The 27283-nt window shown below is 39.4% G+C and overlaps 1 protein-coding gene across 2 annotated transcripts in view; it reads right to left on the bottom strand.

Moving 5' to 3' along the window:
* The window catches only part of PLXNA2 (plexin A2), a 469574-nt gene that overhangs the window by 104417 nt on the left and 337874 nt on the right, over positions 1-27283 (bottom strand). For both annotated transcript variants that reach the window (XR_013274456.1, XM_077481163.1), the window contains exons 15-16: positions 23434-23570; positions 14175-14342 (exon numbers count right to left, since the gene is read on the bottom strand). Coding sequence is in view for 1 of the 2 variants with exons in the window: in XM_077481163.1 (XP_077337289.1) it covers positions 14175-14342; positions 23434-23570 (305 nt within the window). In the remaining variant the exon portion in view is untranslated. The remainder of the gene's footprint in view (positions 1-14174; positions 14343-23433; positions 23571-27283) is intronic.

The following is a 27283-nucleotide window of genomic DNA, read 5'->3' as shown; positions in this document are numbered from 1 at the left end:
CTGCTACCTCCTCACTAGCTGTGATTGACAGCAGTGGGAGCCAATAGCTCCTGATGCTCTCTCTGAGCCAATGAGGAGGGAGAGAGCCAGGAGAACAGCCTTTAAAAAAGAGTACATGCACAATTTGCATTTTAGTTCACTAGAGACCCTATTGAAATGAATGGGCTACCCTAACACAACACACATTATCGTATAAAGTAACGCATATTAACGCGCTTTGCTTTATTGCACTGCAAAGATGTAAACATGCCCTAATACAAAATGGCACTATTTTTAATTTTAATGTATGGGTTTCAACAGAATTCTAACACGTTTGAATGGATTGGGGGTTGATTGCTGATTGCAGTGGGGACTGAACACAGCACACGCTGACACTTCACAATGCCTGTTTTTACTGGAACATGAATGCAATTTGCAATTTTTTATTTGAATAAATTAGTTAATCTGCACAATCCGGAGCGCTCTTGCTTATTGCTCATTTTCAGTTTGAGCAATTTCAAGGGAAACTAGTTAGAAGCTTGCAAGGATTAGTGTAATTGCTTGACTGTGATGTGGATCCTTTCCTTTTTACTTTGTTTGTCTGATCTTGGTGAGCGTATCAGAGCTTGATTCTTTCCCTATTTATCTATGACTTCCCACCATACATACTACTGCTCACGTAAAGATATCAGTACAGACAGACAGCTTAATTAAATGAAATTGCACAGTGTTACACAAATTTTCCTGACAATTTAAAGCAACTCTTTTGCTCGAATGATTCCTGAAATAAAGGTCTCCTAGAAAAGTAGTAGCTAAATTCTCAGCTCTTCACTTGCCCACACTGTGGAAGATATTTTAGAAAGTGACACTTTTGAGAGTGACGGGTCAATCTGCTGGCAGTGGGAGGAACCACAGAATGCAGTAGGGGACCAGGAAACAAACTCCCAGAAATGTTAGTTTCTAATAATTCTTCAGTGGGCAACTACTACTGCAGTGATCAGTGGCACAGGAAAGAGGAAAGGTGAGTATCTAATAGAAAATAGTAATCTAAATACTTTATTTGATTGCCAGTGTTATTATTAAATAATGTACAGTATATCATCAAGTTAGTAAGTTTCATAAGTATCATTAAGGTCACTTTTTTTTTTTTAAACCTTCTGGTGTCTGCAATAATTTCTGGCATTTGTGTGTCTTGTGTTATGGCATCATAGTGTGTAGTACATTTAGAATACACTTCATTTCTTTCTTTCTTTATTTTAAGTGAGGTGAATTCACAGAGCAATATAGGCGGTGGAGTGTGAAGCTTTCCATGCATGCACCAAAATTCAGATAGTTCAGCACGGGATGGGCAAAATTCAATCCATGTATGGGCAGGCTGGTTGCACACAAGTCAATTTATCGATCGATTTGTGTACAACCAGCCTGTCAGACCTTTACCGAACGATTGGTGCCATTGGCTATAGCTAGCAACACTGATCATTGTATTGGCAGGGAAGGCTCCCCACTGTAATAATACAATACAACAGGAAGGATTCGTACAATTTTTTTTTAGCTCAATCCGCTGGTTCCAACTAAAAAATAATAATCAACGTAGGGGCTGTTTTATACCTTGCTTTGATGGCTGAATTAACTTCTATTCTGACATGCAAAACACAAAAAGTTCTGAGTAGTGTCAGATCTTGGCATTTTCTTCCAACCTCCCCCATCCTACTTGTCCATCACTATGACTCTCTGGCCAATAAAATGTGAAGGAGGTAGAAAGTGGAGGGCAATCAGAAAATGGTAAAGCTTGCCTGTGAAAACAGCATACCATTCAGCTATAAATACAACCTGTTTGTACTTTATATCTGCAATTATTTATTCCGCTTGATGATATTTTTAAACTAATTTTTAACACACAGCCTAGCAACTGCAACCGAATGCCCAAGAAGGTAAAAAAAAAAGGACCATCAATATAGTATGTAAAAATTATAAATTCCTGATTTATTAAAAGACAAAGAAGGACATTTTATCATTGACAATTTATTTGGGTAAGGCTTATCATGAAGATGACTCTAGAACCACCCAAATGTCATTGTGAACCTTGTAAAGGCCAGTCATCACAATGTAAAGGTCACTATGTAATTGCAATTCCCCTGGGTAAAGATTTTAGATGTCTGTGAACTACTCTCTTTCTCTGCCATAAAAAGTATACCTTCAGTTATTGAAATGACCCCAAGTTGATATATTTTTTACTAACGCATTATAGATAATAAAAAGTACAAAGACAGAAATATAGCAATCATAGCAAGCTATGCAGTGCTGGTGTACCTGTTGTATGTCTTCAGGTCCTGTGGCATTTTTAATACAGAAAACAAGTAAATAACTAATGGGAAAATATCTCAGATCCCTGATATTCCCCAAACTCCACATTTCAAAAACCAGTTTATAGGAGGATATTCAATTAGAACTGGATATAATGAGAGTTTTACTTAATAGTAACAAAATATAATCCGAAAAACCTTATGGTATATTTTTCAGCTCAAAGTACTTCACTCCTATCTTTAATATATTACAGGTATTTATATAGCACTGTCAGTTTACGTAATGCTTTATATACTACACAATCACATTAGTTTATGCCCTCAAGGATATTACAAACTAAGTCCCTGAACTTACATGCATACATACCTGCACACACAAGCTAGGACAGGAGCCATTTAATCTACCAGCAAGTCTTTGGCGTGTAGGAGTAAACCAGAAGAAACTTACACAAGCAAAGGGAGAACATGCAAACACCATGCAGATAGTGTCCTGTGTTTTGAACCAAGGACCCCAGTGCTGCAAGACAGAAGTGCTCACCACCAAGCCACTGTTCTGCCCCTTTCTTAATCACAGTTTTACAGTTGCAATATGTCATTTATTTTCCAAATGGCACTTTATCTCCTCACCTGATAATAAAAAAAAATCAGCAACTTGCCAATCCCATTAAAATGGTAAAAAGATACCATTGCACGTATTTAATCAGATACAAAACATTGTTTTTCTGCCTTAAAATGTCAGGCATATAAATTGTTAAAAAAAAATAATAATAATAACTTTCTATATAGGTTTTAAAAAATTCACATCAATCAACAGTGAACATTAGTCTGAACAAATCATAAGATTTAGTAAAAAAAAGTAAATTTTTTCTTTATAGTGCACAATAAAATGCTCATGCTATCTAGAGCTGTGACAGCAAAGATCTCCCAGTCTTTAGCTAATAGGCTGTTTGTGGGTGTTTTACACTGAACGAACAATATGCTTTGCGGAGTTCAGAGTATCAAGCATCTAAATGCCTTTAAAGGTACTGGTTGCATGCAAGTAATATGACTTCTCAGATGAATCTAAAATTGCACTGCCCCTCAGCATGGGACCCAGAAGTTAGTGGATATTATTGTAGTAGCAGTGCCTACAACAGTGATTTCCAGCTTCCACATGGATGCCACAGGCATGGTACATGCATAATGACATTGATCCAAGGTGGATCAATATAACTATGCAATAATATCCATTCCTGAAATTCATCTTTAAGGTTCATGGATATCCCTGTGATAGACAAATGAAAAAAGGAATCAGTGAACTGAAACAATTACTGAGTCTGGCAAGGGTCTGTGGAACAAAACCAAGCTTAGACATGCCATTCTATTTAGGTTAATGCTGGCCATACATGAATTGGAATACAGCCAGTTCAGTAGGGACTGGCCAATTTTGGATCCATGTATGGCCACTGCGGTTGAAGAGAAATCAATGTACTAACCTGGTAGATTCCAACCAACCTGTTGGAAAGTTTCTGCTAGATCAGTGCTGCAGGCTATGGACTGCAGCGCTGATCAGTGTATTCTGATGGTGAGGAAGTATCCAGCTGTCAGAATACAGAAACTAAGTGATGAGAAATGTGTGGATGGGGAAATCAGATCAGTTTTTTCAATGGCCACCTATGGCCACCCTAAGTGACTTTTCTTTGCAATGTTTAATTGCTATTGCAGAATCAAATACAGTGGTGTGAAAAAGTGTTTGCCCCCTTCCTCATTTCCTGTTCCTTTGCATGTTTGTCACACTTAAGTGTTTCGGAACATCAAACCAATTTAAACAATAGTCAAGGACAACACAAGTAAACACAAAATGCAATTTGTAAATGAAGGTGTTTATTATTAAAGGTGAAAAAAAATCCAAACCATCATGGCCCTGTGTGAAAAAGTGATTGCCCCCTAAACCTAATAACTGGTTGGACCACCCTTAGCAGCAACAACTGCAACCAAGCGTTTGCGATAACGTGCAATGAGGCTTTTACAGCGTCCTGGAGGAATTTTGGCCCACTCATCTTTGCAGAATTGTCCTAATTCAGTTACATTAGAGGGTTTTCGAGCATGAACGGCCTTTTTAAGGTCATACCACAACATCTCAATAGGATTCAGGTCAGGACTTTGGCTAGGCCACTCCAAAGTCTTCATTTTGTTTTTCTTCAGCCATTCGGTGGTGGACTTGCTGGTGTGTTTAGGATCATTGTCCTGCTGCAGAATCCAAGTTCGTTTCAGCTTGAGTACACGAACAGATGGTCGGACATTCTCCTTCAGGATCTCTTGGTAGACAGCAGAATTCATAGTTCCTTTTATCACGGCAAGTCTTCCAGGTCCTAAAGCAGCAAAACAGCCCCAGACCATCACACTACCACCACCATATTTTACTGTTGGTATAATGTTCTTTTTATGAAATGCAGTGTTCCTTCTACGCCAGATATACTTGGACACACACCTTCCAAAGAGTTCCACTTTTGTCTCATCGGTCCACAGAATGTTGTCCCAAAAGTCTTGGGGACCATCAAGATGTGTTGTGGAGAAATTGAGACGAGCTTTGATGTTCTTTTTGCTCAGCAGTGGTTTTCTCCTTGGAACTCTGCCATGCAGGCCATTTTTGCCCAGTCTTTTCCTGATGGTGGAGGCATGAACGCTGACCTTAACTGAGGCAAGTGAGGCCTGCAGTTCCTTGGACGTTGTTGTGGGGTCTTTTGTGACCTCTTGGATGAGTCGTCGCTGCGCTCTTGGGGTAATTTTGGGCGGCCGGCCACTCCTGGGAAGGTTCACCACTGTTCCATGTCTTCGCCATTTTTGGATAATGGTTCTCACTGGGGTTCGCTGGATTCCCAAAGCTTTGGAAATGGCTTTATAACCATTTCCAGACTGATAGATCTCAATTACTTTCTTTCTCAATTGTTCCTGAATTTCTTTGGGTCTCGGCATGATGTGTAGCTTTTAAGGATCTTCTGGTGGACCTTACTGTGTCAAGCAGCTCCTATTTAAGTGATGCCTTGATTGTGAACAGGTGTGGCAATAATCAGACCTGGGTGTGGCTAGAGAAATTGAACTCAGGTGTGGACAACCACAGTTATAGTATGTTTTAACAAGGGGGGCAATGACTTTTTCACACAGGGCCATGATGGTTTGGATTTTTTTTCACCTTTAATAATAAACACCTTCATTTACAAATTGCATTTTGTGTTTACTTGTGTTGTCCTTGACTATTGTTTAAATTGGTTTGATGTTCCGAAACACTTAAGTGTGACAAACATGCAAAGGAACAGGAAATGAGGAAGGGGGAAAACACTTTTTCACACTACTGTAGGCCATTCTATCATTTAGGTTTGTAGCCCTCCCATGAGGGTTGGTCATTCCAGTAACTAATTTAATTACATAATTAGTCTTCAGTCTACTAAGGATCTTGGCAAATATCCTGACATCAGTGTAACTGGGAATATAGGCCTTATATTACTTTGGATGCTCACTGGACTTTAATATCAGTACACAAAGCACCTCCAACACGGATAAGGTAAGTAACGGCAAGTAGCATTAGCAGAAAAAAAAAACTCACAAATGATGTCTGAAGTCTCTAAGATGACCTGTTACAGTGCCTTGAAAAAGTATTCATACCCCTTGACATTTCACAAATTTTGTCACGTTACAACCAAAACTGTAAATGTATTTTATTGGGATTTTATGTAATAGTCCAACACAAAGTATCACATAATTGTGATGTGGAAGGAAAATGATAAATGGTTTTCACATTTTTTTACAAGTAAATATGTGAAAAGTGTGGCCTGCATTTGTATTCAGCCCCCCTGAGTGAATACTTAGAACCACCTTTCGCTGCAATTACAGCTGCAAGTCTTTTTGGGGATGTCTCTACCAACTTTGCACATTAGAGAGTGACATTTTTGCCATTCTTCTTTGCAAAATAGCTCAAGCTCTGTCAGATTGGATGGAGAGCGTCTGTGAACATCCATTTTTAGGTCTTGCTGCAGATTCTCAATTGGAATTATGTATGGACTTTGACTGGGTCATTCTAACACATGAATATGCTTTCATCTAAACCATTTCATTGTAGCTCTGGCTGTATGTTTAGAGTCGTTGCCCTGCTGGAAGGTGAACCTCTATCCAAGTCTCAAGTCTTTTGCAGACCCTAAAAGGTTTTCTTCTAAGATTGCACAGTTATTAGGCTCTATCTTCCCATGAACTTACCATGACCACCTTCCCTGTCCCTGCTAAAGAAAAGCATCCCCACAACATGATGCTGCCACCACCATGTTTCACTGTGGGGATGGTGTGTTCAGAGTGATGTGCAGTGTTAGTGTTTTGTCATATATAGGGGTTTATTCACTAAAGGCAAATAGACTGTGCTCTTTGCAAAGTGCAGTTACACTCTGCAAGTGCAGTTGCTCAAGAGCTTACAAATGAGGTAAAAATTCCCTTTGCAAAAAATACCCAATAATGTGCAAGTAAAATAAAAGAAACTGCATTTTTGCTTGCACATGATTGGATGATGGAAGTCAGCAGAGCTTCTGCTCATTTATTTAACTCTGGAGCAACTGCTCTTGTAGAGGGCAACTGCACTTTGCAAAGTACACAGTCTTTTTGCCTTTAGTAAATCAACCCCATGGTGTGTTCAGGGTGATGTGCAGTGTTGGTTTTCCGCCATACATAGTGTTTTGCTTTTAGGCCAAAAAGTTAAATTTTGGTCTCATCTGGCCAACGCACCTTCTTCCACATGTTTTCTGTGTCCCCCACATGGCTTCTTGCAAACTGCAAACGGGACTTCTTATGGCTTTCTTTCAACAAAGGCCAGATTTGTGGAGTGCACGACTAATAGATTCTCCCACCTGTGCTGTGGATCTCCGCAGCTCCTCCAGTGTTTCCATGGGCCTCTTGGCTGCTTCTTTGATTATTGCTCTCCTTGCCCGGCCTGTCAGTTTAGGTAGACAACCATGTCTTGGTAGGTTTGCAGTTGTGCCATACTCTTTCAATATTTGGATGATGGATTGAACAGTGCTCCATGTTCAAAGCTTGGAATATTTTTTATAACCTAACCCTGCATTAAACTTCTCCACAACTTTATCCCTGACCTGTCTGGTGTGTTCCTTAGACTTCATGATGCAGTTTGTTCACTAAGGTTCTCTAAAAAACCTCTGAGGGCATCACAGAACAGCTGTATCTATACTCAGATTAAATTACACACAGGTAGACTCTATTTACTAATTAGGTGACTTCTGAAGGCAATTGGTTCCACTAGATTGTATTTAGGGGTATCAGCATAAAGGGGGCTGAATACAAATGCACACCACAATTTTCAGATATTTATTTGTAAAAAAAATTGAAAACCACTTATCATGTTCCTTCCACCTCACAATTTATGTGCTGCTTTGTGTTGGTCTATCACATAAAATCCTAATAATATACACTTATGTTTTTGCCTGTAACTTCACAAAATGTGGAAAATTTCAAGGGGTATGAATACTTTTTTAGAGGCACAGTATTTTGGTAATTTATGCCTGGCGGAAAACATAAATAGTAACCTGGTTCTAATCCACTTTACCACTGATGATCATCAAGTTCTACTAGTGCAATTTGAAATGGAATAGAATTACATATGTATACTGCAGCTGATAGAAATCTAATAAAAAAATAAACAAATACTTTATATTTCCAAGCAAGTTTACAATAAGATATGTGTAGCTATTAGTCTTTGAACTTGGTGAAATAGGCCTGCAGACATACAATTATATCTCAGATTTAATATCTCAGACTGGGGGTAAAAACTTTAGGCCTGTTTTAGAAATTGTTAGGTTATGGGTTGCTTTTTACCCATCCACTTGCAGTAACTGGCAACCATAGAATTTCCAGAGTAAGCTTTCTCAGAATCATTTACTGCATTTTTGAAAGTACTCCATGATACATCTGTAAAGGTAATCTGCACACTATAAAACTGGATGCACTTTTTTCATTAGCTTCCTAAAATAATGAAAATCCATCTGCCTTATAAAACACCAAAATAGTAATAAAGAATCCTCAAAACACATACAAAATAAAAAATAAAAAAATAAAAGAGTCAAAAGAATTCAGCATTATCACTTCATCACCATGTCATGACAGTCATTATTAATGCATGCTAAGCTTTATACATTGTATAAATTAATACTCAGTAAATATACATTATATAAAAGGTTTTACCATATGTACATAAGTGGCCTCATAACTAACAAATCACTGAAATTGTCAAGCTAGAGCATATTTGTAGCTAAGACATGGTTAACAGTTGTTGAAAGGTACACAACCATTTTCACTATCACAACATAATTTTGTGAAAAACACTTCATTCACAATATGCAATTTAACCTGACTCATTTATTAGTCTGTGACATGACACAGTGCTACATCTTGCATACAAAATGTTTTTATCCAGCAGTAAAGTAGTACAGAAATGTATCTAATTTCTAAATTGCTACCATGTTTGTTTTATGGTTGCACTTGCTTTGAAACTTGACTTCAGTCCAAACAATTTGTGAAAATGTATGTGTTTGCTGATTATTTGGCATTCCTGGCACTGCATTGGGTAGCTATTCAAAATGAGTGACACAGCAAGACAGCAGTGTACAAGAACATACATTACCACGCATTTCTGAAATGCAATAGTATGATTGTCATCTGTGATTGGAGATCACTGGAGATTTTGAACTGTAAGTGAGGAACATGCTTAAATGAAGGACGTTTTTTTCTAAATGTATACAAAGCTGATCTCCTAAGCTAAACTACACTATTCCCCCAGCTGCCTACTTTCCTTAAGCCTACTACACACTACTAGTTCTTTTTCGTTCAACCCAGAAGGGTTGAACAAAAACAAAAAAACATATACAGTGCCTTGCGAAAGTATTCGGCCCGCTTGAACTTTTCAACCTTTTGCCACATTTCAGGCTTCAAACATAAAGATATAAAAAAAATTTATTTGTGAAGGATCACCAACAAGTGGGACACAATTGTGAAGTGGAACGAAATCTATTGGATTTTTGAAACTTTTTTAACTAATAAAAAAATGAAAAGTGGGGCGTGCAAAATTATTCGGCCCCCTTGCGTTAATACTTTGTAGAGCCAACTTTTGCTGCGATTACAGCTACAAGTCACTTGGGGTATGTCTCTATCAGTTTTGCACATCGAGAGACTGAAATTCTTGCCCATTCTTACTTGCAAAACAGCTCGAGCTCAGTGAGGTTGGATGGAGAGCATTTGTGAACAGCAGTTTTCAGCTCTTTCCATAGATTCTCGATTGGATTCAGGTCTGGACTTTGACTTGGCCATTCTAACACCTGGATACGTTTATTTGTGAACCATTCCTTTGTAGATTTTGCTGTATGTTTGGGATCATTGTCTTGTTGGAAGATAAATCTCCGTCCTAGTTTCAGGTCTTTTGCAGACTCCAACAGGTTTTCATCTAGAATGGTCCTGTATTTGGCTGCATCCATCTTCCCCTCAATTTTAACCATCTTCCCTGTCCCTGCTGAAGAAAAGCAGGCCCAAACCATGATGCTGCCACCACCATGTTTGACAGTGGGGATGGTGTGTTGAGGGTGATGAGCTGTGTTGCTTTTACGCCAAACATATAGTTTTGCATTGTGGGCAAAAAGTTTGATTTTGGTTTCATCTGACCAGAGCACCTTCTTCCCCATGTTTGGTGTGTCTCCCAGGTGGCTTGTGGCAAACTTTAGACAAGACTTTTTATGGATATCTTTGAGAAATGGCTTTCTTGTTGCCACTCTTCCATAAAGGCCAGATTTGTGCAGTGTACGACTGATTGTTGTCCTATGGACAGACTCTCCCATCTCAGCTGTAGTTCTCTGCAGTTCATCCAGAGTGATCATGGGCCTCTTGGCTGCATCTCTGATCAGTCTTCTCCTTGTCTGAGCTGAAAGTTTAGAGGGACGGCCAGGTCTTGGTAGATTTGCAGTGGTCTGATACTCCTTCCATTTCAAAATGATCGCTTGCACAGTGCTCCTTGGGATGTTTAAAGCTTGGGAAATCTTTTTGTATCCAAATCCAGCTTTAAACTTCTCCACAACAGTATTACGGACCTGCCTGGTGTGTTCCTTGGTCTTCATGATGCTCTCTGCGCTTTCAACAGAACCCTGAGACTATCACAGAGCAGGTGCATTTATACAGAGACTTGATTACACACAGGTGGATTCTATTTATCACCATCAGTCATTTAGGACAACATTGGATCATTCAGAGATCCTCGCTGAACTTCTGGAGTGAGTTTGCTGCACTGAAAGTAAAGGGGCCGAATAATTTTGCATGCACCACTTTTTTGCTAAAAAAGTTTAAATTATCCAATAGATTTCGTTCCACTTCACAATTGTGTCCCACTTGTTGGTGATTCTTCACAAAAAAATCAAATTTTATATCTTTATGTTTGAAGCCCGAAATGTGGCAAAAGGTTGAAAAGTTCAAGGGGACCGAATACTTTCGCAAGGCACTGTAGTTTAGAATCCAATATTAGTACAAAAATCTCCTCTGTTGTGCTGTTCTGACAGGGGAAGGTCCCCCTCCCTGGGGAATGGTAGGGGGCATGGTACCAGTAGCACAAAGCAAAATTGTAATCTATATTTATAAAAGGAATCAAGGTATTTAACCAGAAATGTTATAACGTTCAGTTCTTTCCCTATTCTCTAGAAGTGGTGGTTGTGCTTATACAGTACCCTGACCACTGTACCTTTTGTAATTCCTCTGTGAAATAAGCAGCACACTTTTTGGTGTATGAGAGTGCCTAGGGACTTCTGTGCTTATTGTCTCAAGGCTCATGTCTGGAGTCTGATATCTGGAGTGTGAATCTAGGATACTGCTGACTCTGCTAGTAAGAGGAGTGAGATTTGGTAATGTTACTTGCTTCTACCAAGATGTGAGGCTCCATACAGAGACTTAGTGAAGAAAATGACAAGGTAAGTCAGTAAAGGGAAAAGATCGGCAGTAGGGAGATCACAGGTAATACTGGCGACAGGCCCATTGTTCTTTGCCTGCTTTTTTTTTTGGCACAGTTTCCAAAGTTCAGTTCCTCTTTAAAGGGACTGCTACGAGGATCCATATAAGAGAATTCTATAGAAGAAATATAGTGTTCACCTACAAGGGTTTATCAAAAGACAGATGATGTAAAACTAATCTACTTTTTGGACTTTGTTAAAGCATTTGGTACAGCTTCCCAGAGGTGACTAGTAAGTAAATGAAAGTCTATTGCTCAGAAAATTCAATTTGCTAATTGATAGAACTCTTACTCTTAAGACTGCATTAAGTGAGCGTTGATCAATATTTTTTTCATTCTAAATAGTTCAAGGAGTTTGCATCAGTTAATGAAATATCCAAACCTGCATAAAATGAAAAGGAAACCAATCACAGTATCGAATAAGCCCTAGCTATGGAAACTACACTGTTGCGGGAAAGTCCACCTCATTCACAGTTGCACTGTGGCACTGAATAAAACCTGTTATGTGTGTGGAGTAAACGCTCTGACAATAACACATTGCTTAAACTACATAACAATGCTAACATAAATAACATGTTTAAATAACATGGGGATACAACAGTCATGTCTGATTATAGATTTATTTTCCTACCTAACTTGCTTGCTTGAGGCAGAAACTCAACCAACAAGCAGTTTTAGACATCTGTTCAAACAAGAAGGCACAAATATCCCCTGTGTACTGCATTTTATGTTGTTAATGAGAACCCTATTTTCCTGGTCACAATAAAGCTACAGAACTAATGCTACTTAGAATTGGTCTCAGTGCAGACATTGCAGAGATCAATATTTTGCCTGATTTGTTCCTTAAAGTGGTCCATGTCATTCCTTTTGACATCCCATCTAACAGTACCCTGTGCGTAGAGACTGTGGTAAGCATTTCACTGCTCCCTTTCCAAAGTCATGGGCTTTCTAGATCGAAACTGTGAAAATTATTTTTTTCAAAGAGACGTTCGGTAATACAAAAAAATAAACAATCATACTCACCTAGATGGCTGCAGCACCAATCCCAGCTGCAGCTATCCCCCATTGGCTGTACAACGAGAAATGAGTGATCAAAAGCCACTGATTGCTTAGTTCTCAGTATTTAGTCAGCAGAGAACCGGTGACTGTCAGACACTATTTTCACACTGAATCTCCTTCCACCAATCAGGAAGTGGGTCGTGAGACCCGTTTACCGACTGGCCCAAAGGAGAAGCCATCCTATTGGCCTATGAGGAGGAAGGAGGAGGAGGGAGGAGATGTAAGGCAGAGGAGACACATGGGAAGCCTAACCAAAGGAACCAGGACATGGAGGAGACTGAGGGGGGAAGCCGCCGCCACCTCTACCATCTGAGTGAGCTGGCAAACTGGTGGTACGTGGTGTGGGCTGGAGTGACGGGGGTGTGGTCAAGTCCATCTGCTGCCCCCCTCCCCCAACTGATAGAGCACCAGCCACCACTGGTTAGGTGTACAGTTGTAGAACAAAAGTTTCATGAATTACAGGAACACAATATTACTGAGCAAGTAAACAAGCCCACCCTCTAGGTATCTCCATTAGCTGCAGGAAAGAAGTCTGGCATCCAGGTCTGTCTTTGTATAATGTGCTAATCAAGCAGTGATCAGAGCAAGGCATCCATTTCTCAATACTGAGGATGTTATGCAGAAGATGAATTTAGCAACCGTTTTTAACATGATAAATGGGGCTATCATCACACTGAGTTAACCATAGATAGTAGGAAAGGGGTCTGATATCCAGGTCTGTCTGGACATAACATGTAATCAGAGCAAGGCATCAATTTCTCAATACTGAGGATTTTATGCAGAAGGTGGGGCTATCACCACACTTGGTTAAAGACAAATTCTAGAGTTTTACTACAACCCAAATGCCAAAAAAGTTGGGATGTTGTGCAAAATCTACAAAAAAAAGTATCTAATGATTCGCAAATTTCATAAACCCATATTTTATTCACACTAGAATTCAAAAGTTTGAACTGGAAAAACTTAACATTTGAAGAAAAAAATAAGGCAATTTTGAAATTGATGGCAGCAACACATCTCAAAACGACTATTAACATCCTATTTTGGACTGCCAATATACAATTTTAGACCAAGGGGTTTTTGCCATGCCCATTGTCTTTTGCTAAATGACTCAACCACTTTGATTATCTCCAGAGCACAGAGACTAAAGCTGTGTACAAACTAGCGTTTTTCATGCAAAAGTCCGAACCGCTGTACTTACTATGAGAATTTAGTTCAGCAATATCCCCCACTGAGCTGTTGTGTTCTGACAGGGGGGCAGCCCCTCCGCCAGAACACTCCGATCAGCGCTCCCTGCCACTGGCTGACAACAATGATCCAGAGTCAGTCTGCTGCTGGTTTACCAGCATGTACATCCAACAGACTGACATACACATGGGCTAAATATCAGACATTTATTTTTTAACTGGCTGTTGACATTTGGCCTGTGTGTATGGGGCTTGAAGGGACTGGCTGAGATTTGATCCATCTTTGGGCAGGCTGGTTGTACTGAAGGCAATCCATTCATTTTTACATGTGATTACTGCAGGCAACGCTGAATGTGTTGATGGGGGAATTGTTTCCTTCCACCCGTGAAATAAAATCAAATCCACATAATCTATAGGCTGCTTTATGGATCAGGTAGGGCTAAGGATAATATGGGCAAAGAGCACAGGACAGAAGAAAACAAATAAGAAATGTTCATTGTTTGGGTTTTTAGAAAATGTAATCAGAATCCAATATTATTCATAATAATATTTTCTTTGACTCTGCCTGAAAACGGGAGGACATAAGACAAAAAATAAAAGAACATTTAAATGCATTTAAATATGGAGTCAATATACCTGGCAATGCTCCACTCAGGTTCAATGCGGAGAACTTTGGGGTCATCAATGTATTCAAACTGTAAGTTGCTTTCTATCTGGGCTCTGTCCACGCTGACAAACACATGAACTGGACCCATGCCATATATAGATGGAGCAGACACACAAACAATTTCATTAAGAGACCTCCTGTAACATAAAAAAGTGAAAAGTTTCACATTTACCATTCATAGATGATTACATGTTATTTTCATTGAAATTGGTTGTATAATGTTTTTTTTTTTTTTTTAAAGAGCTACAAGTTTTTATGTTTAAAATGTTTGCTACCTCAACATTTTATATTCCTGATATGTGTCTGCCGTACCACATACTTGTATGAGAAAGTATCCTGTTCTCTTTTTATTGCTTCCTTTGTATTAAATCTTTGGTGTTCCTGCCAGTCCCTCTGCTTTTCTATAAAAAAATGACCACACTAAGCATGAAAACACAGCGTGGTCAGTTCTCTATTTATGCTGGGAACTCAGCCTGCTCTCTTCCAGTATTCAGACTTATCCTGACATGCCCCCCTACCCGAACCCCCTTGCACAGCTATTTACTGGGAAAATCAGTGTGCTGTTGCTGCCCCTCCTCCCTCAGCACGTATGCAGCTGAGAACAGAGGGAATGTAGTCACTTAAAATAAAAGGGAAAAAAAGATATTTATAATTTTTTTTTTTTTATCTATACACAAATGTTTTGCCTTTCATTTCTATTTTAACCTGAATGGGTTGTTTTACAAGGTGATCATTTACAATCACTTTACATTTCTTTATAGTCAGGGGAAAGTTATACATAGTATTTGAATAGTATGATGTTAAAGCCAGCCATAGATGGACTGAAAATGTCAATGGATTTATGAGCAGGCTATCAATTGACTTCAATACAACCAGCCTGTCAGTTTTTTGTTCTATCACTGCCTGCGGCTATAGCTGCCAGCAGTGATCATTGTATTTTAATGGCTGGGAAACCTCCCCTTGTCAAAATACAATAGCAGAGTCAGAGGGATTCCTCCATCAATGCTGACTGTGTTGAAGGGGGGGATCATGCAATGTCCGCAGGCTCTGCGGTGATCTGCGCCATGTCCGGCCCCTCCCCCCGCTATCTTCTGGCAAACACACAGGACCCAGAAGACAGCAGGGACCAGTGAGGAAGCGCAGCGAGACTTGTGCAAGCGTAGTAGGGAACCAGGCTGTGAAGCACAAGGCTTCACTTCCTGATTCCCTTACCAAAGATGGCGGTGCCTCCACTCGAGAGCCGAGGGACAGATTGGCTTTGATTGAGGACATTGCCAGTGCCCTAGACAGGTAAGTGTCCATATTTTAAAAGTCAGCAGCTGCAGTATTTGTAGCTGTTGACTTAAAAAAAAATATGGTGGAACTCTGCTTTACGAGCACAAACACGCAATACACCAAAAGAGAAACACTTCCCTAGTTCATACAGGTTTGTATGATATATTGGGTACAGAGAGAAATCCACAAGTTGCAACTACTGTGGTGTCCGATAAGAAAAGCTTAGAATACTTCTGCAAACACAAGATTATGGAGTCACCACAAATTAAAAGTTTATTTCAAACATACATTAAATAATATATATATATATATATATATATATATATATATATATATATATATATATATATATATATATATATATGTATGTATTTATATTACACGAGCATGAAAAAAAATTGTCATAAAAGACTAGTTTACAAGCTTATAAAAAATAACTGTAAATATTTCTCAAATTTGTTAAAGTTTCCATAATTTTTAATGCATTGGAGCCAAAAAGGACATAAACTAAACAACATATTTGTACTTTTATACATAGCTTAACATATTTTAAGGAATCTTTGTATTTCTCTATCGTCTAATTTTTAGCCCTATTGAAAGGGGAGTGCTGAGCCCCTGAAACTCGTCGGCTGTTATAAAATAAAAACCTTTTACAAGGTCTATACAAGCTGGTTTGATGCTCCCGCCTTTTAAAAATTTCAATAAACTCCCCTGAGGGTCCAGCAAGACTCAGTGTTTTCTGATGAGTGGCTTACATAGTTAGTCAGGTTGAAAAAAAAGATACAAGTCCATCTAGTGCAACCAATAATAAAAAAAAATCATACAATCCCATATACAAAATCCTATACCCACAGTTGATTCAGAGGGTGAAAAACCCCAGCAAAGCATAATCCAATTTGCTACAGCAGGGGAAAAATCCCTTCCTGATCCCCCGAAAGGCAATTGGATATTCCTTGGATCAACTTTACCTATAAATGTTAGTACCCAGTTATAATATGTACATTTGCGAAAGAAACCAGGCCTTTTTAAAGCAATCTACTGAGCAGGCCAGAACCACCTCTTGAGGGATTCTATTCCACATTTTCACAGCTCTTTCTGTGAAGAAACCTTTCCGTATTTGGAGATGAAATCTCTTTTCCTTTAGAAGTAAAGAGTGCCCCCCTTGTCCTTTGTGATGATCTTAAAGGGAATAACTCAACACAAAGTTCACTATATGGACCCCTTATATATTTGTACATGTTGATCATATCCCCACCTTAATCCCCTCTTCTCAAGAGAGGATAAATTCAGTTCCTCTATTCTTTCCTCATAGCTGAGTTTCTCCATGCCTCTTATCAGCTTGGTTGCCCTTCTCATGGGTGCGCCGTCATATGACGTCCACCCAGAATGAGAGCCATGCCATCCCTCCGTCATTTGACGGTGGGCGGGTGGCAGTGGTTAAAGAGACCCTAAAAATTATAAACAAAGGCTTTGAAATGATAGAACTCAATTCTTGTAGGTTTTGTGGGTGGATGCCATGTGCTTAATCCACCTTTATATTTTCTAAATATTTCTGGACGATATCACTTTTGAGCCATTGTGGATCATTTGGGGCTCTTTCAATGCCACCCCTATGGACAGGAGCTCCCCCTGTATAAACAGAGCTGAGGAAGGTATTTAATATTAGCTACAACTAAGGCTTTTGCCGAAACGCGTCAGTTTATTGTTTTATTGTCTGTTTACTCTGATGTACCAATAAACGACACTTCAAGGATTACAGCGTTGCCGGCTTTTCTTATTATTGTAACATTATTTAATGCACTCTTACAGACTGCGAAAATCAAACCCCTGCTCGTCACGCAATAAAATAAATGTTACATAGCAGATTGGTAAGAAAGTCTGATGGTTAAGTCAGTTTTATTAGAGTTCTTACAAGATGACCAAACTAACTAAAAATACACTCTTTTGCTGCTATATTCGAGGTGCTGTAAAACACCTTTGCTTTGTATTTTGTTATAAGTGCTACCTTTCAGCATGTTATTATAGCTGCTTCTTAGGCTACAACTATTATCCTATTCAGAATAGATGATGATTTATTGCAAACTAATTAGTGCTTGCTAATCATATAAAAATGGTTTCCCAACAAGTTTGGATAGACTAAGGGAGAGTTATAACCCGTTTTCTTGCCACCTGTGTCCCACTGGGAAGATTTCCCTTCAATTTCTGTTTCTGTCCTGTAGCCAACACAGGAAGTGGGAGTAAATCCCTGCAAATGAAGGGAATCCCTTGGGGCCCTCCAGGTCACCCGAACTAGTGTCCCCATTAGAAGGTTTCATCTATTTTACTTTTCTTGGGACAACCCAAAATGTGGGATTTCTTTTTTTTTACATAGTTACATAGTAGGTGAGGTTGTTCGGGTGCTTATCTAATAGTTTCTTGAAACTATTGATGCTCCCCACTGAGACCACCACCTGTGGAAGGGAATTCCACATCCTTGCTGCTCTTACAGTAAAGAGCCCTCTAAGTAGTTCAAGGTTAAACCTCTTTTTTTCTAATTTTATATGATAACTGTGAACGGTAAACAGGCCAGATAGAGGGTGAATCTCACTAGGGGAGGGGGACGATGACAAAGACAGCATAAAACTTAATAACAAATCCTTGCCTTTAGTTAAACTGTGAGCACTATATAAATCCTGTATAGTAACAATATTAATATTATTAATAATAATTTCCCCTGAGAAACATCTAAAAAGGTAAGAACTGTTTTTTTAATATGCTGTGTGAATGGGAACACAAACATTTACAGTAGTGGAGTTTTCTCAAACTGGACTGCAAAAGTAAGTAGAACTATAGGAGTAGGAAAGGTTATAACCCATGTCAGTTTTTTTTTTTGTTTGCATCTGTGTACCCATTGGATGATTTCCCTTCAATTCTTGTTCTGGAGGATGATGGTAAACATGACAAATTGAGAGGATGGGTCTCCCTAATGGGGGCACAGACAGCAATAAAAACCTGACAGGTTTTCTAACCACTCTCTGCTTTACCCAAAACTAAAAAAAGCAAAACCTAATTTTAAAATGCTTTAAATTAGATTTGTGCAATAAAAATACGAAATCAAATGAATGCATTTGAATATGGTTCCCACAAAACTCAGGCTGCTTTTATAACAGTTGACGAGAACTTTTCAGGAGTTATCAGGCTTATAACAGAAGAACAGAGCAGGAGACAGCTAGGGGACATAGTGATTTGAAGAGAGATAACAAAACACTGCAGATATATGTGCCCAGCTCAATTTTCATGAATCATGTTTACATCCACTTTAAAAGTCCCCATTTTCAAAAAAAATATATGTATATCTTATGACAGTGCTTTAAATTTGGCAACAGATAGGTTTTAGATAATTTACCACATTCCTTCTTTCACACTAGATGCTTAAAAAAAACACAAGGAGAATTCTAGTTTGATTTATGCATCAGAAACCAAATAATTCACAATTATTACCAAAAAGTTATACATTGCATCTTTCTGACCCAAACATAGAACAGGGATGCCTACAGATGATGCTTCTGCATTTGACTGAATATTTAACCTTCAACATTACTAATGCAAAGTGGTTGGTTAAAGCTTCTCATCAATATCAGTGCAGAGATGTTTCTCAATGTTAAGTTTATGTTTTGGGAGATTCTTTTACCAACTACAAATGGCCCCAGTGATGCTTACACATAAAATATTAAGAGATTACACTGTTGCTTCTACTTTTTGTTTTAAATTTGGAAGGAGCATAAATTCAAAATACCACTGAGTAATTTACAAATGTTTAAACTGAGACATTAGCATAATTAATCTTGCTTGCCTTTTCAGCATATGACAGGGTACATAAAATTGTTACTTCATCCATGACATCATTGGGCACTGAAGTGATCAGAAGAAAAATGGACAAAGTCTGAACTCTATTCAAAATTAAATAAAATGTTTTGAAATAACTGGGCCAATAAAAATCTTTTTACTATGATAAGTTCATAACGTCAAATTCAGTTAACTGGGGTTCTATCAGATAGTGCCCACCATCGAAAAGTGCCTGCACATGCGCAGCATGGAATTGCACTCCGGCTGATTTGCCGATCAGCTGGCTTGACATAACCATGGTGCATGCGTACATCATAGGAGGTATCTCTCAATGGGAGATAACGTTTCACTGGCACAATTGAAACCTATACAAACAGTGGAGGGAGACCGTAGTTGTCAGATTGTGCATTGCTGCTGCTGCAGGGCAGCTTGTGGCTGTGTTGAAGGGCTGTTTTTTTCTGTGTTGCAACCCGCCCTTTCACACAGGCAAAATTGGCCTTTCAACATACCAAACCTGCCCTGTAACACAGACAAAACCGGACCACAGCACAGTGTAAAGCCGCCCCACAACAGCAAGGCACAATCTGACACCTACAGTCATCTTCCGCTGTGTGTATAGGTTTCAATTGTGCCCGTGAAATGGCATCCCCCGATGAGAAATACCTCCTATGATGTGCGCATGATCGGCAAATCAGCTGGCCCTTCAATACTGCCAATGCACGGGCACTTTTCAATGATGGGCACTAATCGATAAAACACCGGCACGCATTTAATAAAACTTGTTTCCTTTTAACTCATCAATAGTCCTTAGTTAACCTAATTAGGCTTGATTAGCCCCCCCCCCCCCCCCCACCCAGTTGTTTTTTGTATGCTGTTTGTATGAACTTTCCTTTGTTATATTACTTTATTATGGCTGATTAAAGAAGTTGTATACTTGCAATTATTTTATATGTAAATTACTTTGCTATGCTTTGTACCAGAAAATTTTAGAGTCATAAATGGAACAAAACACACTATAAAAATTGTAGTAGATGTTTGAAGACTATAGTTATTTAAAGTGCATGTCCATTTTTTTCATAGTTTTTGATTGTGAAGGGGAGGTTTACAACTTGTCGTGTTTTTACTGCTATCTGGGGCTTCATTAAAGAGGGATTTACCTACACTTCTTGTCCTGTTAACAACATTTTACAAGACAGCAAGTGAGTGGAACTTTTCAACAGCAACATAAAAACAAATTTAAACTTCCTTTCTTTCTCTCTCATTCTGGTTGACTTATACCTTTGCCCTGGTTCTTCCCCCATACTCTTGATATCTCTACCTTGTGCAATGTTATGGAAAATCCCCACTGACCAATACAAGTGTGTGTACAATGCATGTTTACCCTCACTGCTATGTATAATTACATAGTTACATAGTAGATAAGGCTGAATAAAGACAATAGTCCATCAAGTTCAACCTGTGTAGGTATACGTGTGTCAGTGTCTATAATTATCGCTTTTCTATATGTATTGCCGATTGGAATGCACTGTGTGATACCTTTATTTTTTTTATATGTTAATAAAACATTCCCATTTTTCTTCTGTGTGCAATGTTTCTAGAATTAGGTCCCAATAGAGGTCATGTAGTATTGAACGCAGTTCAAAAATTGTCTCATTTGAAATTTAGTGTTCTTGTGCTAGCCTTTTTCTATGGTTTACGCTAAATATGATCATCCTGTGATGGCTAGATCTCAAGTTGTCTCAGATTGCCACATCTGAGATCAGACTTGGATTCATGAAATGACGAGCCTTTGATGAGTGAGCTGTTCCCTTTGCCCAGTATATCGGGACAATTTTCCCCCATTTTGATGATATTGCCCTGCCTCGCTGTCATTTCTAACTGTGATAGTAGGTCCAGCTCCTCCTCCTTCAGGTTGGGGGGGCTGTAATATACCTCAATATTAATTTCCCACTTACTTCTTCTTTTTGAAGTTATACCCACATAGATTCCACCTCCCTCCTTGTCCCATTCACAATGTCACTCCTCTCTACCACCCTTACATCATTTTTGACATATAGACACACCCCTCCACCTCTTTTTCTACCTAATATGTCCTTCCAATACAAGCAATACCCCTGGATATTTGCCACCCATTCATGTTAGCTGTCCTCCTCATGAAATAGCAGCTCCAGTTCCTCAATTTTGTTAGCTAGGCTCCTGGCATTTGTGTATATGCCTCTCAGTGTTGTATGAGTGCATATTATTTTCTCCCTATGTTTTCTCAGGCTTTGTTTTTGATTTGTCAAGGCATCCCCCCCCCCAGGATTAGATGCTGTATTATCACTACTGACTCCACTATTACCCTTTGTCCTTTGCTCACTGCCGGCTATCGCTTCCTCTGAACCCCCCCCCATTTCCTAATTTATAAGCCCCTTCAACTTCATAGCCATCTTTCTGCCCAGTAGAGCTGCAACCTTCCCAGCATGTGTGTTTGCAAAAAAAAAATGGGTTCTGGACTGTTATTTGCTAAATTAAAAGAGCATGGATCCCTCACAAGTCTGTAATTTGTGGGTATTGTCAGCCAGGAAGTGTTTGTGTTCTCGCAATTATTGCCTAGTGTGCTGGTAAATGATTTAAAAACACAGATTTACTCTTTTTTTCAATCTATATTTCTTCATACCCCCCATCTGTGATGAAAAACTTTGGACCATTCCACACTCTGAGAAAAATATTACTGTGCTTGCAACCATTTGTTGAGAAACAGAACCATACCCTTTTTTGTATTTAAAGTCTTTCTAAACCCAACCAAAAATCGAATATATTATAGTTTACCATTCTTAACTGATAAGTGTGTAGCACAGGCAAAGACACAGGAAATTATAAGCTCAGTTATTGCAATTTAACAGATATACCAACATGCTATTTACCAGACCAAACTGGAGAACATAAGGGAAGTTCATTGTTAGGATTTATATACACTTTAGCATGACACTCTTTTTTTTTAGCATTTATTTACAACAATGTTGTTACATCAAGGATCAAGTCCATGAGCGCTATAAAGTAGTATATTAATCAAAAAAAAAATCTATATTTACATTCTCTGGGATTTTTTCCCTGCTACTGCCACTGAAAAAAAAAATCTACACCTTCCCTTAATAGCTATAATTGAGTAATGGCAGGCAAATATGCCTAGAATCACTAACTCTAAATATGTCTCTGAGTCGATAACTGCATTGTTACTACACTAAATATAAATCAGTACAACTGTATCTATACAACAAGCCCCCTATGTGACAGCATTAGGCAGGTGACAGGTACAGTACCCTTTATGGAGGCACTGGGGTCTATTAGACACCAATATCTCATCTGCCCTCCAATGCAGCTAATCAAGCACAGATTGTACTAATAATATAGTTGGTTTCTTGGCTGTAGCAGCTGGGGAATGACAGCTCTGAAACCAGAATTGCTTCCAGCTTCACAATCACCAGAGAAGATCAGGGAATGGATGAATTTTTCATTTGTTTTACATTATGGAGAATGCAGCAGGATATGTAGACCACACAAAGGTGGGCCTGAAAAACCTAAAATCTAAGCCCTTGTACACACGGTCGGAGATTCTGACAACCAAATCCGTCGGATTTTGTCAGACGGATTTTGGCCGAAACTGTTGCATACACACGGTCGGACAAAGTTGTCGGAAAATCTGACGTGATTACGCTATTTCGTTACGATGGGACTACGTTCACGCTAGTAGCCAATAGCTTTGGTGTAGGAATTTGATTTGAGCATGCGTGGCACTTTTTCCGATCGGAATTCTCTACACATGATCGGAGTATGTCCAATCGGAGCATTTTGTCGGAAAATTTTACCAACAAGTTGGAAAACTTGGTCCGTCCGAGTAACAGTCCAATGTAGACCACACACAGTCGGAATATCTGACAAAACGGTCCGATCGGACACATTCCGTCGGAATCTCCGACCGCGTGTACAAGGGCTAAGACTGACAAGAGGTAAGTTGGCAATTATAGCAGACAGCTAGGAGCTGGATCAGCACTTTAGGCTTCACCTATAATTAAGTTATAACTTTTTGATCTACCGACACTTTCAAAGGCCTATACTTCTATTAAGATTATTATTATTTATACTCACCCATAGAATTCACAGGTTTGGTTTCCAAAGCGAATGGAAACGGTACTACCAGCTCCAAGATTGTAGCCAGTTATCGTTATCATGGTACCCCCAGATTCTGGACCCCTGCTTGGACTAAGATGTGAAACTGTTGGATTCTGAAAAATTCAACAAAGACATAATTACATTTTCAGAGACTTTTAATTTAAGCTTATGTAATCACCTGTCCAAACTTTATTTGGTAACGTGCACTGTTACAAAGGTATAATATTTTTTTGTAAACACTTCCTAAACATTCAAAGGGGACTGACTGTTTTGGCCTATTGTACTATTATTTGTATTGCGAATGACACTGAAAATTACTGCAGCTTGAGGGTCAAAAATAAAATATGATAGGGGTGTTTTTAGTGTCAGTATACCCAGCCAAAGGCCTTCTCTGTGTTTTAGTGAATAAAAGCAGGAGAAAAGTGATCCTCCAGCAGGAAGAATAAATTAGGTGGAAGGCTCTATTGGTGGTGTCACAGACCTCTCATAGGGATATAAATCCTATCTGGTCTAAGTGCATATCTGCATATGGAGAATAAGCCAATTGGTCAGTATTTTGGAATAACTGGAGATCAACATTTTTAAGAGTTACATCCTTGGGAATTAGAGTAATGTGTGCCATGGGCATATCCACTAGGGGTTGGTTGTAATTAATTACGGAGTTACAGACCTGCAAGAAATATGGTATAAGGAGTTCCTGAAAGGCCTTGTAATAGGAAAGGGGAATGCTGTTGGGCCCCAGCTTGAAAGGAGGAAATAGCATGCTTAAGCACTTCAGCTGAGAGGGGGCTTCCAGGCTTGTTTCCGCTTGGGAGATAGTTGGGATAAAAGTAGGCAGTCAGTGGAGGAGTCAATGGTCCTTGTGGGAGAGAGACAAACAGTCCAGATACAAGTATGTCTTCTTTTTACCCCTCGTACCAAAGTAAAGGATTGGGAAGAAAAAAAGGGTAGGGAAAGTGGCTGTAAAGTGTTAGGGTGGGAGGGGAAAGTGGAAAGGGGTTGTAGAAAAGAGGAAAGATGAGCAGTTTGGTCAGAAATGCCAACAAAGCAAGGTCTGTCACCCAGTCAACAGGGCATGGATGAAAACTCTGGCAGTTAACCCACAAAAATAGCTGTTTCCCGAATACCAATAATCTGCTGTGAACCTCGTTTTTGAAGAACAAATATGTGGCCCCAATGAGGAGAAGAGTAATTCTATTGAAACAGATGTTGGAGGTTCTGTAACATGCAGAATTGCTTAAATAAACCACAGACATGAACTCCCGGTCCCCCATACCATCAAGGGAGCAAGGATGGGGTGCATGCTTTCACACCACTATGGCTCCTGTTTAAAGCGGTTGTATAGTCTTTTTTTTAACTTATACCTACAGGTAAGCCTATAATAAGACTTACCTGTAGGTAAAAAAATATCTCCTAAACCTGTATGGTTTAGGAGATATTCCCCTCGCAATGAGCCGCTGACTGCAGCGCCGCATGCACACAGGGGATTCTCGACTGAAAGCCCAGCAGACACCGGACCCTGCATGCGTGGGAGTGACAATATCGCGGCTCTGGCCACTCACAGCGCTGGAGCCACGATACCCAGAAGACACACCAAGGGAACATGTCAGCTCCCTCGGCATGGATCAGGTAAGATGTCGGGGCCTCATTCTAAGGTAAGTATTTCATAATGAGCTAGTATGCGGTGCTCATTATGCCTTTTGCCTTACAGGTCTGGAAAAAAAAATGTCAGCGGGTTTACTCCCACTTTCAATAAGCAGAAAGCAAGGTACTGCTGAATAATGCAGTAATGCTGGGATAATGAAGAGTCGTTTTAAATAAGGCCTAATGACAGCCCCAGTAAATTCAGGAGGAGCAGGTACCCCAGACTCCTGTTTAACTGAGAGTGACCGAAGGATGAATCCTCCCACTGGCATCAATATAAAGTGGCAATGACATGCCAAGTGGAAGGTAGGTTTTGAAAAAAGTTTTGGACATAAATGATGACTGAAGTAGATAAGTAATGGTTTGTTTCAGGCTTCTCTAATCTTGAACTGGTTTAGAGACCAAAAGTGGCTAAACAAATTTGAAGAGGAACACTCTCCACTGGGCTAGGGCTGGACAGGTACAATAATTGGGTGAACACATGGGGTCAACTGCAGCAAGATAGGTATCAGGAATACAAATGAAAATTATAGTAACTGGTGTAGCTTCTCAGATAGATGGCACAGGTTAACGGGAAACTATCAAGAAGTTAGGTCACACACCCATGTAAGGTCAGTGTCCTTTCCTCAGAGATGTTAGTCAGTAACATTTTGTTTATCTCTGGACAAAAGGGACAAAATGGCGTGTGAGTTTGACACAGAGGTCTGGTTTTGGATCCTATTTCACTTGGAGGCCTAAGTGAAAGTCCCAGTATCTGGGTGCAATTGTCAGGAAAATCCAACCAGTTTGCCAGCTTAGTAGTCTACACAGCAAGAAAGTGGAACAGTGCTATCATTTATGAGACAGTATAAAGAAAGAATGATCTGTTTCTATGGTTACTTGTTTTAACTATCCTCCATACAAACCTAGATAATAGTGAAACGCTATTAATGTAAGTCTTGAGTCAGTTCAATAGAGTCAATTATGGCTACCAGTTTAGTTACCCAAGTCTCCATGCCCCTTCACTCCTGTTTGAGCTTACACATTTCCCTCCAAAGGGTATCCTCTATTCAGCCTGATACCACCTTCAGGTCCCACTACGTATGGGGGGAATTGCAGGAGATCACAGATTTACAGCTCTTCTGCCCATATGGATGCTAAGAGGCCGTTGACTCCAATGGGCAAAGTTCCCATGGAAATTGAGGGATTGGAGATTGAGGAGAGCCAAAGTTACAGCTGTGACAGTACAAACGAGAAAGTCAGAATGATGGTAGGGTCTAGTTTTCTCCTTGCGGGGTGCTGAGGCAGAAGGTCGCATAAGTGCCAAGCTGGCCTGCTTACATGCGGCCTAAACTGTCAATTTCAGGGTACAACAGTGGTTCCCTGCATATACAGGTGTCAAGGCAGGACCCTAGTGCTTTCCCCATTTGGGAAAGGAAAAAAGGCTTTTCTGTAGCTTGAAACACAGATGTTTAAGGCCAAAGTGGTGCACAACTCCAAGAGAACAACTCTGCTCTATTGCCAGGCCCTACCCCAGCCCCCCTCCTTTAGTTTGCGAGGACACATAGTTCAAAGATAAACTTCCTAAAGAATATTTTTTTTTTAGATTATCACTGATTATCACCGATATTGTATCCTTTCATTTGTGCACAGTAGGTAATTCAGAAATTACCGAAATTTTGAGATCTCACTTATTTTTACCTACTTAATGCTATTACAGTTATTAACTAAAATAAATATACACTGTATATGCTTGTCACTGGGCTGTGAACTTTCACAGGTAGCAATTTAGCACACCAATGCCATCAATAGCTTTGAAATCTTTCATGCTTCTAGACAGAAAGGATGATGCGACTGGGAATAAAAGGCCAAAGAGCCGCACACGACCATGACTAAATCCTGTGGGCAGAGTGAAAAGCAAAGACATGATTTTTTTTCTGCCTACACCCAACAGTAGGAGTCACCAGACTTTTTGGATGTTTGTCTGGAGCAGTGCCCCAAGCTGTGCATAGTCACAGGTCTGGATGTAATCCAAATCTTCAGGTAGCAACACAAGTGTGTCCCTGGTATGTAATTCAACTTAAATCTTAAAAACTTAAATCACTTATTACAACATGGTGATTTTTGTACTTTCCGGCGATGTAAAAACAGCATGGAAGAAAACAGATATTCTCTAAATTGTAACAGTAATTGAAAGCCAAAT

Source organism: Lithobates pipiens, unplaced genomic scaffold (genome assembly GCF_037356315.1).
Source record: "Lithobates pipiens isolate NorthernLeopardFrog02 unplaced genomic scaffold, aLitPip1_a1.2 Scaffold_16, whole genome shotgun sequence".
Classification (NCBI taxonomy): Eukaryota; Metazoa; Chordata; class Amphibia; order Anura; family Ranidae; genus Lithobates; species Lithobates pipiens.
This window is presented reverse-complemented; position numbering and strand designations above follow the sequence as displayed.